Genomic DNA, 16,411 nt, shown 5'->3' with positions numbered 1-16,411 from the left:
AATAAAGTCAGAATATTACGAGAATAAAGTCATAACTTTACAAGAAAAAAGCCGTAATATGAGAATAAAATCATAACATTACGAGAAAAAGAAGTCGTAATATTACGTGAATAAAGTCATAACTTTACGAGAAGAAAAGTCATAATATTATAAGAATAAAGTCATAAGTTTATGAGAAAAAGAGAAAAAAACACGTAAAATTACTACTTTATATTATTATGATTTTATTCTCATAATATTACGACTTTTTTCTAAAAATCTCAGATTTCTTTTTTTCCCTCAGTGTGGCCCTAATACTCCGTTTTAAAGCCGTACCATAGACCTACAACAATGATATATAAAAAAAATTATGTAAACAAAAAAACAGTTATTCATTTCCACTTTTAAAAATCCACAGGGAGCCACTGGAGGGGAGCTGAAGGGCCACAAGTGGCTCCGGAGCCGCAGGTTGCAGACCCCTGTTCTAGGACATCATCAAATCATCAGACATCACTTTACAGGAGCTGGTGCATTTCTTTGTGTTATGTTTTTGACTAGTTAGTCGGACAAACAAGTAATATGAGGACGCCACCTTTCACCGTAAACCTTCCCCCTGTGTCTTGTCACAAAAGGAGAAAGCAGAATGAAACCAGAATTTGTGCAACAGTCCCGATCAACAGATAAAGACAAGATTACTTCTGCTTGGCGGGTGAACCCAACAACAAAACCCAACAAAAAACAGAAATCTTCCTGTTTTCATCTCCTCCATCTGTTTATGAGAAACTTCAATAAATAAAAGAAAAGAAAAACATGTTATATTTGTTGCTGCAAATCAATCGGACCATCTGTCATTCATTACATTAATACTATTTAGTGATATAGAGTATGTAGTAGTGTTGGAGCATTTGCTAATGTAACTGAAAGTGTAGGACAGTGAAAGTAGAGACGCTTCATTCTGCAAAATGAGTACTTTTACTTTTGGTACTTCAAGTATATTCTGGTGCAAATATGAGGACCTTTACTTGCAACAGAGTGTTTTACATTGTGGTATTACTGCTTTTACTCAGTGGTGTAATAAGTACATTTACTGTAGTACTCTACTGAAGCGCAATTATTTTATTCATTTCCATTTTATTTTACTTTATACTTTTGCTCCGTTCCATTTTGAAAGCAAATGTTGTACTTCTTACTCCACTAGATTTATTTGACAGCTTTAGTAACTAGTTGCTTTGCACATTCAGATCATTACTAGAAAATAATAATAATATGAATAAAAATAACATAAAAATTAATTATATACAAAGATGAATAAAAATATAATAATACTTTATTATTATTATTATTATTGTTATTATTATTATTATTATTATTATTATTATTATTATTTATATTATTATTATCATTATTTTTATTTTTATTATTATTATTATATTTTACAGTATAAAAATAACAAAAATAAATTATATATAAAGATGAATTCAAATATTATAATACTTTATTGTTATCATTATTATTATAATTATTTATATTATTATTATTATTATTATTATTATTATTATATTTTACAGTATAAAAATAACATAAAAATAAATTATATGTAAAGATGAATAAAAAATAAAATAATACTTTATTATTATTATTATTATTATTATTATTATTACATTTGTATTCATCTTTTTATATAATTTATTTTATTTTTATGTTATTTTTATACCGTAAAATATATATTATATATATATATATATATCATATATTTTAAGTATATTATTAAAAAAAAATACATATTTATTTTCTCTAACATGAGGCATATTTACTAAATAAATGATCCCATAATGAATGTTACCTGAGATGGATCAGTGCTGGTTCTGGTTTTATTCAGGTGGAAACACTGCCACCTGCCGACGCATCAAGGGTACTACATCTACTACAGCTTACATCCGGGTCGTCGGGGTCAGCTGATCAAAACACGGAAGTGGTTGTAGTGAAGCTGTCAGAGAACAGAAGAGCTGCTGGAAACAGAAACCGCTTCTTTTTAACGATTTATGAGCCGGTTTCCGTTTGTTTTAACGTTTTAACGTGACGGTGAAGTCTGTGAGTGCTGCGACGACTCATTGACGGCTGTTTGTGTCAGTTTTTAATGTAAAACTGGTTATTTGGTCATTTTCTACCTTATATGTTTACTGTTAGATCTGCCATAGGAGATACATATCACTAAAGAGACATTAGATTATCATATAGATATGTTTACTGTTAGATCTGCCATAGGAGATACATATCACTAAAGAGACATTAGATTATCATATAGATATGTTTACTGTTAGATCTGCCATAGGAGATACATATCTCTAAAGAGACATTAGATTATCATATTGATATGTTTACTGTTAGATCTGCCATAGGAGATACATATCACTAAAGAGACATTAGATTATCATATTGATATGTTTACTGTTAGATCTGCCATAGGAGATACATATCACTAAAGAGACATTAGATTATCATATTGATATGTTTACTGTTAGATCTGCCATAGGAGATACATATCTCTAAAGAGACATTAGATTATCATATAGAAACAATACTGGAGGAAGTACTAGTAGGATACTACCACAGTGTCAAAAATACTCTGTTACAAGTTCTTCAAGTGCATCAAAATAAACCTGAAGTACTAAAAGTATTCATTATGTAGAACATGTGCAACCTTCAAAACACCCTAGACCAGCTGGCTCAACCTTCAAAACACCCTGGAGCAGCTGGCAGCAACCTGCACTATCAAAAGAGCTATACATATAGAATCTGTCTGGAGCCACAAAACATGTGATCATTGTGATGAAGGTAACACAGTTTATAGTCTAAGTATATAGTATATAAGTCTAATGCAGTGAGGGCCAAAGAGACAATGTACTACGGAGTATTAGGGCCACATTGAGGGAAAACACATCTGAGATTTACAGAATAAAGTCAGAATATTACGAGAAAAACAGTTGTAATGTTACGAGAATAAAGTCATAACTTTACGAGAAAAAAAATCGTAATTTTACCTGAATAAAGTCATCTTTATGAGAAAAGATGTTGTAATATTAAGAGAATAAAGTCATAATTTTACAAGAAAAAAAGTCGTAATATTACGAGAATTTCGGGGGGAATATGGACCAGCTACATGTATAAAAATATAAGTACAACAGAGATTCATCTATATGATATTATTATCTTTGGACACACTTTGTTTTGTTGAATTTAACTCCACAGTCTGTCAGTTGAAGAAAAGAGTTCATACTCCGGTTTCTGTTTCCAGCAGGTGGCCCAGTTGGGCTGCAGGTAGCTGCTGCTGCTGCTGCTGCTGCTGATGATGAAGGTGTTTCGCTGTGCGGCCCGTCATGGCTACGCTGTGGAAGTGTCTCCGTTCGTCCCCAACAGAGTGGCCTGCGCTGCCTCCCAGTACTATGGCATAGCTGGTTAGTATGGTGCAGTTATAATGCTTCATATGCCAACGTATATCTTCATACAACGGGTTGTGTGATATCTTACAAAATCCTTTTTTTAAGATAAAGCTGCACCTTTTAGAGTGACCAGCCCACGGCACACCTGTGTAACAATCATGCTCATCAGCATCTTGATAAGACACACCTGCCAGGTGGATGGATTATATTGGACCTCACTAATATGGATTTTTTTCAGCACCTCACTAAAACACCTCATGTTGTTTTGTTCCTGTCGTTCGTCGCCCGTATCTGTGAGTTCTAATGTCTTAGTGTGTATTTGTAGGTGGCGGCACCCTGCTGGTCCTGGATGAGACGGAGACGGGGGTCGCTGTAGTGAGAAGGTAAAAGTTTCTTTCTTTCTGTTCTTCCTTAATTTCTTCTCTCTCTGACCTCGGAGCTTTAATGTCATTTGTGTCGTCTAGAGCTGTCAAAGTTAACGTGATAATGAAGCATATTTGTTTTAACGCCACTAATATTTTAAACGCATTAACGCAACTTGTGATTTTTAGGTTGTAGCGGGCTCAGTTTTAAAGCTTGAGTGAAGATACTGGTATCATATGAAACTAGAAAACCTATCTATGTAACCATGTCATACTAGCTTGTCATGAAGGAGGCAAAATAAGGCTATGACGTTCTGCCAAATGTTGGCGAGGAAAAACTGTCATGGCCATTTTCAAAGGGGTCCCTTTGACCTCTGACCTCCAGATGTGTGAATGTAAATGGGTTCTATGGGTACCCACGAGTCTCCCCTTTACAGACATGCCCACTTTATGATAATCACATGCAGTTTGGGGCAAGTCATAGTCAAGTCAGCACACTGACACACTGACAGCTGTTGTTGCCTGTTGGGCTGCAGTTTGACATGTTATGATTCGAGCATGTTGTTTTATACTAAATGCAGTACCTGTGAGGGTTTCTGGATCAATATCTGTCATTGTTTTGTGTTGTTAATTAATATATAATAATAAATATATATATACATTTGCATAAAGCAGCATATTTGTCCACTCCCATGTTGATAAGAGGATTAAATACTTGACAAATCTCCCTTTAAGGTACATTTAGAACAGATAAAAGATGTGCTATTTTCCCTCATCTTCCCTCCAATTTGCTGAGGCCCCCACTTTGAAAACCACTGTAATAACACAGGTATTGTGTGTTTGTGTCAGCTGGGAGTGGGGTGACGGACTGTTCGACGTAGCGTGGAGCGAAGCCAACGAGCACGTCATGGTCGCCGGCGGCGGGGACGGCAGCCTGCAGCTGTGGGACACGGCCAATCACAACGCTCCGCTGAGAGTGGCCAAAGAACACACACAAGAGGTACCGAGGATCATACAAACACTCATCGACTAGAGGATAAAACTATATGGTGTCTGTAAGGATGCTGAATGTGTGTGTGTGTGTGTGTGTGTGTGTGTGTGTGTGTGTGTGTGTGAAGGTGTACGCTGTAGACTGGAGTCAAACCAGAGGAGAGAACCTCATCGTCTCTGGATCGTGGGATCAAACCGCTAAAGTGGTGAGTTTAGTTTTCTGTCCTGTTTCTCTCCTCTCTTCTGACGGCGCCCTGTTTTTTTATTTCTGCGTATTTTTGTCGTCCCTCCAGTGGGACCCCGCCCTCAGCCAATCGCTGAGCACGCTCAGGGGTCATGAAGGGGTCATCTACAGCACCGTTTGGTCGCCTCACATCCCAGGATGCTTTGCTTCGGCCTCAGGTGAGCACACACACAACACGACGGGGGCTGTAGGGATTTGGATGGAAACAATGGAAAGAAAGGAGGATTTTTCTTTTTCCAGGAATTATATTATTATTATATATATATATATATATATATATATATATTTATATATATAATAATAAAATCCTGGAAATGTATTAAATAAATTACCAGCTATATATTACTGTTTATTGGGAAATAGCGGAATATAATTATTAAATAATATTTATAATAGACATGAAATAATAAGAATAAAAGCCCACGTCAAGAGAGCCAAACAAAGTGATTTTCTATAATTTGTTAGGTAAATATTAGAGTAATTTGGCAGTAATTCAACAGAAATTTCAAATAGGTTATTTGCTAATTATCACCTAATAACCATGAAATTTGTGGTCCTGTAAAATGAAGTGTTAGCCAAATGAACACACGAGAACTAAACCTTTGACAAATGTATGATTTAGTGTGTATTATTTAATTGTTGAAATGGTTAGAATACAGTCAGATTAAATTCCATCACAGCATTATTATCAGATGCACTAAAACATGGAGCCTGATCAGCACTATTAATGATTCTCATCAGGCCAGTTTGATGAGTCTGAGTTGGTACAGTGATGTAATGTGGTCACAAGGTGGCGCTGTAGCTGTGTTATTGTGCCGGTGCTCTGCTGCGTCTCATTTTCACATGGTGCTGTTGGGATCTCTCAGTTTGCTTCAGGCCGTTCAGCTTCTCGTAGTGACTTCTTAAATGTTTGGATTCAAAGGGACAAAGGAAGTGATGAAGTCTTGTTTCTGTAATTGACTGTATTTGTAGTTGAAAGAGGACGTTTAGCTGGGAGAGATAACACACACAGGAACTGTCGGTGATCTGAAGCTCCCAGCTTCTTCATTCTGCATAGAGAATAAATTCCATCTTCAAATCCACACAGGGAATGATGGATTATATTAAAGTTGAAGTTACTGTGAGGAACTTTCAACAATGAAACAGTCTCAATCTAAAACTGATGTCTCTGTTTGACCTACAGAAGTAAACGAGACCATCAGAGAGAGGATTGTCTATTTCTATACAGTTATTCGAAATGCTTGTCATCGGGTCGGATTACGCACATCGAGTTCGGTATTTTTGCCGTCACCATCCTGGTTTCTGGCTTTTTCCGTCTTGGTTTTTGCAACCAGAAGTGACACAAAAGGGTGGAGCTAACTAAGTACAACCAAACACTGAATAAGATGACACCATTACACAACATACTGTTTTAGCGTACTAAATAGCATGTTAGTATGAAATTTTGTACGCAACTTTTGTGTTTAGCATTAGCTCATGCATTAGCCGCGGCCGCCATGACGGTGGTGGTTGTCATTCCTGCTCCAGTCAGCTTGGTTTTCTATTGGCTGTCGTTCTTTCCCGCGTGACTGCGTCATCATCTGTCCTCGAGGTTCCCAACACACAACAGGATATCCCATCGTAAATATTGAACATGTTTAATATTTACGATTTGGGATCGGGGGATGTAAAAAACACTCTTAACACACCTCACACCACAGGAACATCTGGAAAGATCATGTTTAGAACCATGAAACAATCGGGGCTCTGCTGTCCGTTGTCGGTAGGGGGGAATCAGGTCCTTGATTCTCGTGTACCTGGCATCAGTAATAAGATGTGCAGGAGGCCTGCTGGTTGTTGCGATGCAGCTTCTCCTCTCGCTCTATCGAGGAAGTGAGTTTTAGAAATTAGCTTCATTCAGAAGACAATTAAGTCAATCAGTTTGGGCCCAGAGGGAGAGCGGGGATTATCTTATCCGTTTGTGTGGGAGCGTACGCTAACTTTATCAGAGGGGTGGAGCTGCGCTGCTGATGGATGGTGCGTTTCGTCAGCTCTCTGTTCAGATTGTAGACCGGCAGCTGTCTTCAGTTCAGTATCAGTTCGTGGAGCGCTCTTAAACAAGTTGGCTAATGAGTTTTGGGTTAATTGGTTTGCGAGAGCGAGAGCGGAAATCTCTGATGAGATTTTATTTTATAACCAGGGAGACGTTAAGCTCCTGTTGCTCAGGGGGTTCAACAACGTGACCTTTAAGGTTTCATGTTCATCCTGAAAGACTCGGCACGTTTAAAACCTGTTTTAACCCACATGAACATCTGTGTTACTGCAGCCGTGCTGCAGCTGTTTATGTGATTGCAACTTCAACGGTTTGAAAATAAGAGTAAAAAATGTGAAAAAAGATTGAAATGTTGTTGATAATGCATCCAACAAATACACATCCAGTCAATTTTAAAGCCAAATGAATGTGTAATTAATACAATATTTTGAAGCATTATGAGGTATTTGTCACCAAAAGTTATGACCGACTGCTGTTTGTCGTCATTTTCAGGGCTTTTCCTCATTCCATGCTTTGTTTCACAACACATTTAGAAAATATACATCTTCGTCTTTGTGGTTAAAAAATGAATAATCAAAAATGTTGCAGAAGATATACAGAGATAAATACTTGTGCATCAACATTAAAGTTTATTTAGCGTGGAATCTGTACTACAATATGTAAAATAAACCAACCCCAAATGATAACAAATCTTAACATATAACATATATCGGCAGACTTATTATTAGTTATGAAGGGTAATGAAACTTTTATTTCATACTGTGCCGTATTTTCTTCTTGACAAACCAAAGCAATAATCATATTCAATTGTTCAGTTATATTTCAAGTAGTTTTCAAGTAGGACAGCAAATAAAGATCAATCTCTTCGTATTTAAAGGGCAGAAAATAGTACCAAAAAAAAGGGATTTGGATATTGTTGGAGTTTGATTTCTAATTTGTTATATATTAAATTAAAATATACTGAAAGAATACAAAAGTGTGAATACACAGGTGGTGCATCAGGACACTAAAGATGTAAATAAAGATTAGTTTTTAAATTTAATTACAGAATGGAGAGGTCAAGTGTTGTTTGTCGAGTTTCAGACCGGTCGACGCGGAGCCCATCCGATCAGATAAATCCTCCAGCGGAGCTCTGGAGCTGCAGCTAAATGATTTACCGAGCACTGCACCTCCATCATGAAACCATTACTGTGGACTGACTGTCCATGTTACAGCAGTTAACAGCTGCTTACCTCCGTGTCCACATCTCATCTGATGCATCAACCTGCCGACAGCTCACCCCCGGACGCTGCTGCTGCGCTAAAAGAATAAAACCCCGTCACGTCACGGTCAACTCAGATGTTGAAACGATCTTTATCAGGTATATACAATACAACTAGGTATGACCTTTAATATTTATTATCTGCTGATACTGAGGCCAATCATTTTATTAACCACAGCTAAAGGTTCAAACTGAAACCAGAAAAAAGATATAACTTTTATCCTGAAAGATATGTTTGAGCCAAAGATGCTCCGTATGCATTTTAAATAATAATTCAGTATGCCAAAAAAAGTTGACTAAAATAAAATAACAACAAAATAAACATTAAAAACAAACTAAGCTAACAAACAATCAGTCCGAGCTTCAGAGGAGTTCTTGTGTGAGAACTCAAACTGGCAGTGATGATGATTACACCTCCCGAACTACTCGGGAAACTAACTTGTGTCTGAAGAGTGAGTCTGAAAATGAGCTGGAAGTGAGAGGAGGAGCAGCAGGAGTAGCTGGAGGTGAAGGTCAGCAGCTCCGCTCTGTTTGACCTGCAGCAGCAGCAGAGATACAACAGAAGAAGAACAAATTACCGTCTGTGTTTATCTGTTTCTGCAACCGGCTTCAATCCAGAGCAATTAAGTTGAGTCCAGTTCAGTCGTTCATCTTGCTGTTGTTCTACTTTCTGTTTGTTTCTTTACTGCTGTTTTCTGCTCCTATTTTTTACTTTTCTCTTCCCTAAAGGTTCAGTCAGATTGTATTGCTATCAGGATGTAAAGGGGTCAGATGTAGACTCACTGCAGTTTAGTTTGGTGAAACATGGGGTGATGGGACGCTGCTAGAATCAGTGGCTCAGAAACAACTAAAAACTCAGAGCACATCGAAGCTGTTTTCTCATATGAACTCCAGACAGTGTCCAGAGAATCACGACCCATTCCTAACCCTAACGCTCGGGCCAGACTGGGCCAGTACGTGACGGCTGTCTCGCTGAACTGCTGCGTATCTCACGTATGTGGCGTCCACACCAGCAGCGTTTCTGCTGCTGTCAGCCCTTTCTTTCTACATAGAGTTTGCCTTTCATAATGACCATTTCCTTTCATTATAAATGTAATTTATATTTATTTATAACTAAGTGGTTTTGTTGCTTAATCCAAACTAAGCTGTTTCCTGTGAAGACGGAAGTTTATTTTGAAAAGATTGGAGCGTAAATTGACGCTGGACATATGAACCGTTGTATGAGGATACTTCTATTTGATTATTAATAATAATGATATAATTATTGTCCAGCTTGATGTGAGACTGAGCCTCGGCTGTGTATGTTCAGTATCTGTGTGAGTGTGTTTTGCCAGAGAGTAAAGTGCCCAACAGCAAAATGACACACACATACACACACACACGCACGCGCACACGCACACGCACACGCACACGCACACGCACACGCACACGCACACGCACACGCACACACACACACACACACACACAGAGTTAATCATAATATGTGTGTTTGTGTTTGTTCAGTGATAGCAGGTAGTGTCTGGTTAAATAATTGATAGCAGGCGTCCATCAGAGACAAAGGTTCACCGCCACACACACAAACACACACAAACACACACAAACACACAGTCACGTTTTTGTTGTTGTGTGTGTGTGTGTGTGTGTGTGTTTGTTACCTCTTAGCCTCGGGGGAAGCTTTAGAAACAACATGAACTGTAACTCGTCTGTTTCTGTGCTTCTGAGGCACCATCTTTAGGGGGAGATAGCAGGTCAACAGTAGATGTCACATAGAAGTGGTGTACATCATCTGAAAGCTGGAACCTGAAGATTAATTTGAGATGCAGCTTAAGGTCTTAAGTGTATCAGAGTTTAGAACATTATGATAGAAGTATATGATGGTCATCCCCATGCTCTATTACGTCTCATAAGTTGTTGCAGACATTTTTTGGGGTTGATACCATTTGTTACACAGATTTGGTGCTAAATTTAACAATTTTTTTTACCACTCGAGAATTGATAAAAATGATCAATAATCCCTCCAAAATACCACATTAAGACACCAAGACCTTGAGGAACACCATAGAAAAAAGCCATGCTGTGATTTGGGATCAAAAACCTTTGACATTTTGGAAATTTCTGCAAGAATCGGCTGATTTGATGGTGAGCACCTCTGTTGTGTAAACTGCTCAGAAACCCCCTTATTGTCAATCTAGCTAGGAAATCCATCCATCCTCTGAATGCTCTAGGTCTCTAGTTTGATCCATCCATCCTCTGAATGCTCGAAGTCTCTAGTTTGATCCATCCATCCTCTGAATGCTCTAGGTCTCTAGTTTGTGGCTGTAAAGTTTCATGAGGCTGTGATTATCCTAGAGGTCACCACAGGTCATTTTATACAGGGAGGTACAATGAAATGTCTCCTATGGGGACTAACATCATCACACATGAATACAGTTGGGCTCATTGGATCCACCAGAGTCTCAGCTTTACAGAGAGACCCAATCTATGTAATTCAACACTGTTTAGGGACCCCAGTATGCAGAAATATTCAGATACACCATTTGAGTATAGGTTGACATAATCCATATATCTTGAGGTTGTAGGTTAAGGAACCTCTTTGAAAATGGCCATGCCAGTTTTTCCTCGCCAAAATTTAGTCCAACTTTTGAGCGTTATTTAACCTCCTTCCCGACATGGTAGCATGACCTGGTTTTCTAGTTTCATATGATATCTGTAGCTTCACTCTCGCTCTAAAACTGAACTTAGTAGATTCTCTGAAAGACAGTAATGCCAGTCGGGATCGCGGCCTGGTCTCAGAGGGTTACGGTACATTTTGAACGGATAAAAAAAACGTGCAATTAATTTGCGATTAGTAATCGTAAAAGTCAGTCGGATCCATCATCTGGAGGTCGTTAATGTCTGCTTACAATTTTATGTCTGTCTAACAGCTGTTGAGATTTCTCTCCTCTTTTTCTTTTCTTTTCCTGTTAATGGTCGTGCAACCCCTTCATCTCTTCATCTCCAGGGCTGCTGGTAGATATCACATTATTTACAGTGTCATCCATTAATACAGCTGACCTCACATCCCCAGTGAATCAGTCATAGTGCCCTTGAGCAAGGCATCAACGGATAAGACAGAGAGAGACAAAATGACGGATAAGCCGAGAGGAGGAGGAGGAGGATACACTCTTTGTCACGCACACATGCTAACGCTGTGTGAGGTTTCCCAGCGGTAACACACACATGAGGAGGAGGAAGAGGAAGGAGCGTCTCTCTGCAGGCCTGCTGCTGATCGAGGGCTCCTGTCTCACATCAGAGTGCTCTGCTGCAAGCCTCAACCCAGCTGTAATGAGAACACAGGCAACGATCAATAGATGGAGAGAGAGAGAGAGAGAGAGAGAGAGAGCTGTGATAACACATGTTGACTGTGTTTACTCTCCGTAGTGAACAGAGAGAAGGTTTTACTGAGGTGAGAGAGGTTCCAGTCTACTCATTATTTATCCTTCACCATTTGTCTTTGTTTCATCACTGAGCTTTACAAGTTGATACTTGCTTTAGAGACAAGGTGAGGATAGCTCCGTCTGTCGATTTAAAGCAGTTTGCGTTGTTTCAAGTCTTTCCACATTGTCACGTCACACATACAAATGGTTGTTTAAACATTTCCTTCTGACTAGGGACTGACTCGGTATCGGTTCATTTTGCTGCAGTAAAGTGAGAGGTTTCCTAAAGGGACTCTGGTGCTCGGAAAAACACTTCCGCTTTTGTCCACAGGGCCAAAATCAACACACTATTAAAGCTCCTCGTAGTAGCTTTAAAGAAATAACCCTTAAATCGGAACGTTTCTTCCATCGTTGTGAAAAAGGTTAAATGCTCCTAACAGCCTCTACCGTAGTTTGTCTTGACTGAACACGTTACTCCCTCACTACAACTTCTCTGGAACCAGGAGATGACCAACATGAACACAATGTCAGACCGAATAAGGAATGTTGGATGTTGTAGATGGACATCCAGATGTGTGTCTGACTGCTGGGTTAGAGGGTGTAACGGTGTAGCTCCCAGGCTCATGGTCCGGGGACTGAAGTGGGTCCCGGTGGTGTTGCTTAGTGACCACCGACCAGCTGATCTGGAAAGGAAATCGACCTTTCACTTCTTGAAAATTGCCGGTTTCCCTGTGATGTCGGCTGTGTGGGTGGTGTTACTGAATGAACTGATAGAAGGAGTGAAGCCAGGCGGAGCTGCAGAAAACTTAAAGGTTAGAAATAAATCTTAGTGTTCCCTGAAGCTTGTAAGACAGAAGCTGGCCGCGATGCAGTTTTGGTCTCTTTGACCTGTGGTTGCTGAACTTTCAGATCCTGCAGGACTCAGATTGAAGCTTTTTGTTTTTATTTATTTGATAAATTGCTCCTGCTGTACAACACTCAGTCATGATCACTCTTCTTCTTAATGAATCACGTTTAAAATAAATGAAAAAGATGCATTAATGCAGACTGTCCTTTGCATACATTGACTTATTTAAGTTTACATAACACGTCACTTGTAATTGGCTGCTTGTTAAACAGTTTGTAAACTCTAAATATTAAAAGCTCCAACATGAGATTTGACGTCGTACCTGCAGGGAGACCTCCAGCTGTGAACATCCAGTAGATTACATCACTCAAATCATACATTTAGATTAATATGTACATTATATATCAAATAAAGTTGTATAAAATAAGACTGTTGCTGAAAATAAAACACAACAAAAGCAGTTGTTAGTTCTTCTGGTGGCTGTTACGGATGGATGGATGGATGGATGATTAGCGCACGGTGGAGAATTGCTGCCTTATCTCCCCGTGGAGGCTTCCCCCTCTGGTGGCGTTTTGCAGTTAGCACGAGGAGGCTACCGCCGCCGCCGCCGCCGGCTTTGAAGAGAAATCGAGTGATGGAGAGAAAGACGGAGATACGAGGGGGGGGCAGATGGCGTCTCATTCCGATAAGCTTATCAGGGTTTCCCATGCTCCTCGCTGCCTCTCCTCCTCACATCTTCTCATGTTCCTCCTCCTCTTCCTCTCTCTCTCTCTCTCCTCTCATCCCTCTCTTCTTCTTCTTTGCTTCAACGCCACACAAGACCTCCAGCATCAGCAGGAGAGCAGAGAGGAGTTGTGTGTTTGTTAAGCTTCAATCTGCCCTCCAGGCCTCCTCCAGTGTCATTTGTGGTGCCAGAGTTGCTCTCAGCTCTGCAACACATCCGATCTGCTTCAGTAAACAACAGCTCAAACAAAATCATGCAACCTCGTTGGACTCTGCAACAGAACGAACAACGAATGATCAACACTTAGTGAACAAAAGATGCTTCGTTGTTAAAGACTTGCATCCATACCAGAGTTTGATTAACCCTCTGAGACGGACTCTACTGTCTTTCAGAGGCTCTAGGAGGTTCTCTGAAACTAAAAACTACAACACCTGAGGAATCCATCGGTACCAACCATGTCAACCATGTCATGGTACCATGTCGGGAAGGAGGTTAAATAACGCTCCAAAGTCGGGCTAAATTCTGGCGAGGAAAAACTGTCATGGCCATTTTCAAAAGGGTCCCTTGCCCCAACCGTGTCGTGCCGCAGCCCATGTAAAAGGTGCCAGAAGTCTGTGGCGATGTCGGCAACCCACCCGACCCGTCTTGATGCACGGACCCGGGAGTCTAACGCACGCGCGAATCAGAGGGTGCAAGCAAAACCCTGTGGCGAAATGAAATTGAGGGACGGCGTGAGGTGGGAGCCCGTCTCACCCGCACCGTCGGCGAGGTGGAGCGTGAGGATCCGAAAGATGTTGACGAGGGTTAACGTCACGCTGCTGTAAAGTGGTATCGGACCCGATACCGGGTACTGGTAAAATGCCTGCTCGCTCTCTCTCTTTTTATTCCACCCTGTTATTATAATGCAAAACACACACATGCACAAACAGTAATGTAGGACTGCGGTAGCGCCCGGGAGGTGAACTGGCACCTCTCCAGCTACCAGTTCCCGAGCCAAGTCCCCATGTACTGAGCTACTGATTTTGGATCTGGCTCCACGTGTGTGAAACCCCTTTTACCCGTAGCATCCACCATTCGTCCTCTTTCACTTCTGTTTTCTGTCGCTGTTGACAGAATTTAACGCAGAGCTGCAGTGAAAAGTAATCTCAGAATAAAAGCGGCACGACGTCTTTAGTCTGCATGTAATTCCTCTGGTTTGCTTGTGTTTCTCCACACGGCTGCTCTGCCAGCTCGCCTCGGTGGAGGACACCATCCAGCTGTGTGTGTGTGTGTGTGTTTCCAGCCCTGTGTGCCACTGTGCCAAGTCGTATTATAGATAAACTGTGGAGGTGGGTGATCTCCGCCTCATCCGTTAATGAAAACAATCATGTAAATCTGCGTGAATGCAGCAGCTCTCTCCGGCTTTTCATTTTGAACCATTTTGCTTCAGTCTCCCACACGCTCGCTGCGATCACATTCAGCCTCTCCTCTCTCAACATTTAGTGAGACGAGAAAGATGTTTTGAAATGCGTGGCGGGTGAGAGAAATGCCTCCGCCTCCAGCGAGGGGGGGATTAGCTGGAAGAGAAGCCATCAGCAACAGGAAGTTGGCATTTCAAACAGAAATGAAATGGCTCTTTTTGACCTCAGGAACTTTTCCAAGGACCTTTTTATGGAACCTGACTTCTTCCAAATGTGAAGTCTTGGTTCATTGTTTGAGACGCATTTTAGCCCGTTGTTGAAAAGGTGACTAAGTCCAAAAAAATGTCAGAAGAAATAAAGTCTGAAAAATGTAAAAAAAAAAAAAAAGGTCTGAAAAATGAATGTCCAAAAGAAAGGCAGAAGAAAAGTCTGATACTGGCATCGTATGAAACTATAAAACCTGATGAATCCATCGGTACCAACCATGTCATACTAGCTTGTCATGAAGGATGTTAAATAACGCTCTGAAGTTACGCTAAATTTTGGCGAGGAAAAACGGTCATGTCCATTTTCAAAGGGGTCCGTTGACCTCTGACCTCCAGATATGTGAATGTAAATGGGTTCTATGGGTACCCACGACTACTAGATTTCTGGTATCGTGACATCCCTAATCGCGATTTACTATTTTAATTGATTGACTTTGAACCCCTCGGTGTAATAAAACAAACAAACAGCAAAGAAACGTTTAATCTACAGATTATATGTTCAAACTGTATGTTTTTAAATCTGATTTCTGATTCCTGTTTTTTCCTAAATACATAAACAGATGAATTCCCGTTAACAGTAAAGAGCTCTGTAGTGTTTCCCTCTTCACATCTCTCAGCATCAATTCACTGGCATCAGGTTTGTGTGTGTGTGTGTGTTGTTTGTGTGTGTGTGTGTGTGTGTGTGTGTGTGTGTTGTACATCTGCAGGATTTTAAAGTTGTCTCGCATCAGTAAGAAGCTTACTGCATGTGGGAGAGAGTGTGTGTGTGTGTGTGTGTGTGTGTGTGTTAGCTGAACTTGCTGATACAGCAGAGATAGCAGGTGTAATAGAGCGAGACCCTTTTACAGAAGTCAGCCTCTAATGTGCTGCAGAACGCACACACACACACACACACCCCTACACACACCTACACTCTGTCTAGTTGGCACGTTTTCCACTTGAAGTGACGTGATGATGCCAGTGGAGCTTCCTCACACGGCTGAGGGGGAGTGTGTGAGCGAGGAAGAGGATAAATCAGAGGAGGAAGGGTTAAAATGAAGGAATCGATAAAGAGCGGGAGGATGCTGAGAGGAGGGTGTGTTGGGTTTTTCCATCCATCTGTTGGGATTAAAGAGGATGAGGAGGAAAGAGAGGAAACAGGATTAATCTGGTGGTCAGTAAACATCAGGTGATGCCAGCAGGAAGCTCCCTCGGTGCGCTCTTTAATCTCTTCCCTGCAGCAACAAATAGTCGGGATTTGTTCGGAGCTGCTAATTCAAACTCAAAATATTCCCACCAGTTTCCCTCCGGTGTTCACCGTGAGGGGACTTTTAGTTAGCCTTGTTTCAGAGTCACATAATCCTATTAAGGTTTAAATACATTCTCCCACCTCTACTTCAGACACCTCGTAGATATCATTTATATAGACATTTACAACATGTTATTTTCTTTAATCACGGTTGTGGTGACT

At 40.4% G+C, this 16,411-nt stretch overlaps 1 protein-coding gene across 4 annotated transcripts in view; it reads left to right on the top strand.

Moving 5' to 3' along the window:
* Positions 1–1,932: 1,932 nt before the first annotated feature.
* The window catches only part of pex7 (peroxisomal biogenesis factor 7), a 45,486-nt gene continuing 31,007 nt past the window's right edge, over positions 1,933–16,411 (top strand). Inside the window, exons 1-6 of one of the 4 annotated variants that reach the window (XM_074615632.1) lie at positions 1,933–2,070; positions 3,275–3,434; positions 3,745–3,802; positions 4,631–4,781; positions 4,900–4,977; positions 5,065–5,173. In XM_074615632.1, coding sequence (XP_074471733.1) covers positions 3,326–3,434; positions 3,745–3,802; positions 4,631–4,781; positions 4,900–4,977; positions 5,065–5,173 — 505 coding nt within the window. In that variant the 5' untranslated portion in view covers positions 1,933–2,070; positions 3,275–3,325. Of the gene's footprint in view, positions 2,119–2,795; positions 2,815–3,274; positions 3,435–3,744; positions 3,803–4,630; positions 4,782–4,899; positions 4,978–5,064; positions 5,174–16,411 lie in introns of those variants that run through there. The other 3 variants (XM_074615629.1, XM_074615630.1, XM_074615631.1) reach the window with 3 other exon arrangements.

The sequence above is a fragment of the Sebastes fasciatus genome, chromosome 18 (assembly GCF_043250625.1).
Source record: "Sebastes fasciatus isolate fSebFas1 chromosome 18, fSebFas1.pri, whole genome shotgun sequence".
Classification (NCBI taxonomy): Eukaryota; Metazoa; Chordata; class Actinopteri; order Perciformes; family Sebastidae; genus Sebastes; species Sebastes fasciatus.
This window is presented reverse-complemented; position numbering and strand designations above follow the sequence as displayed.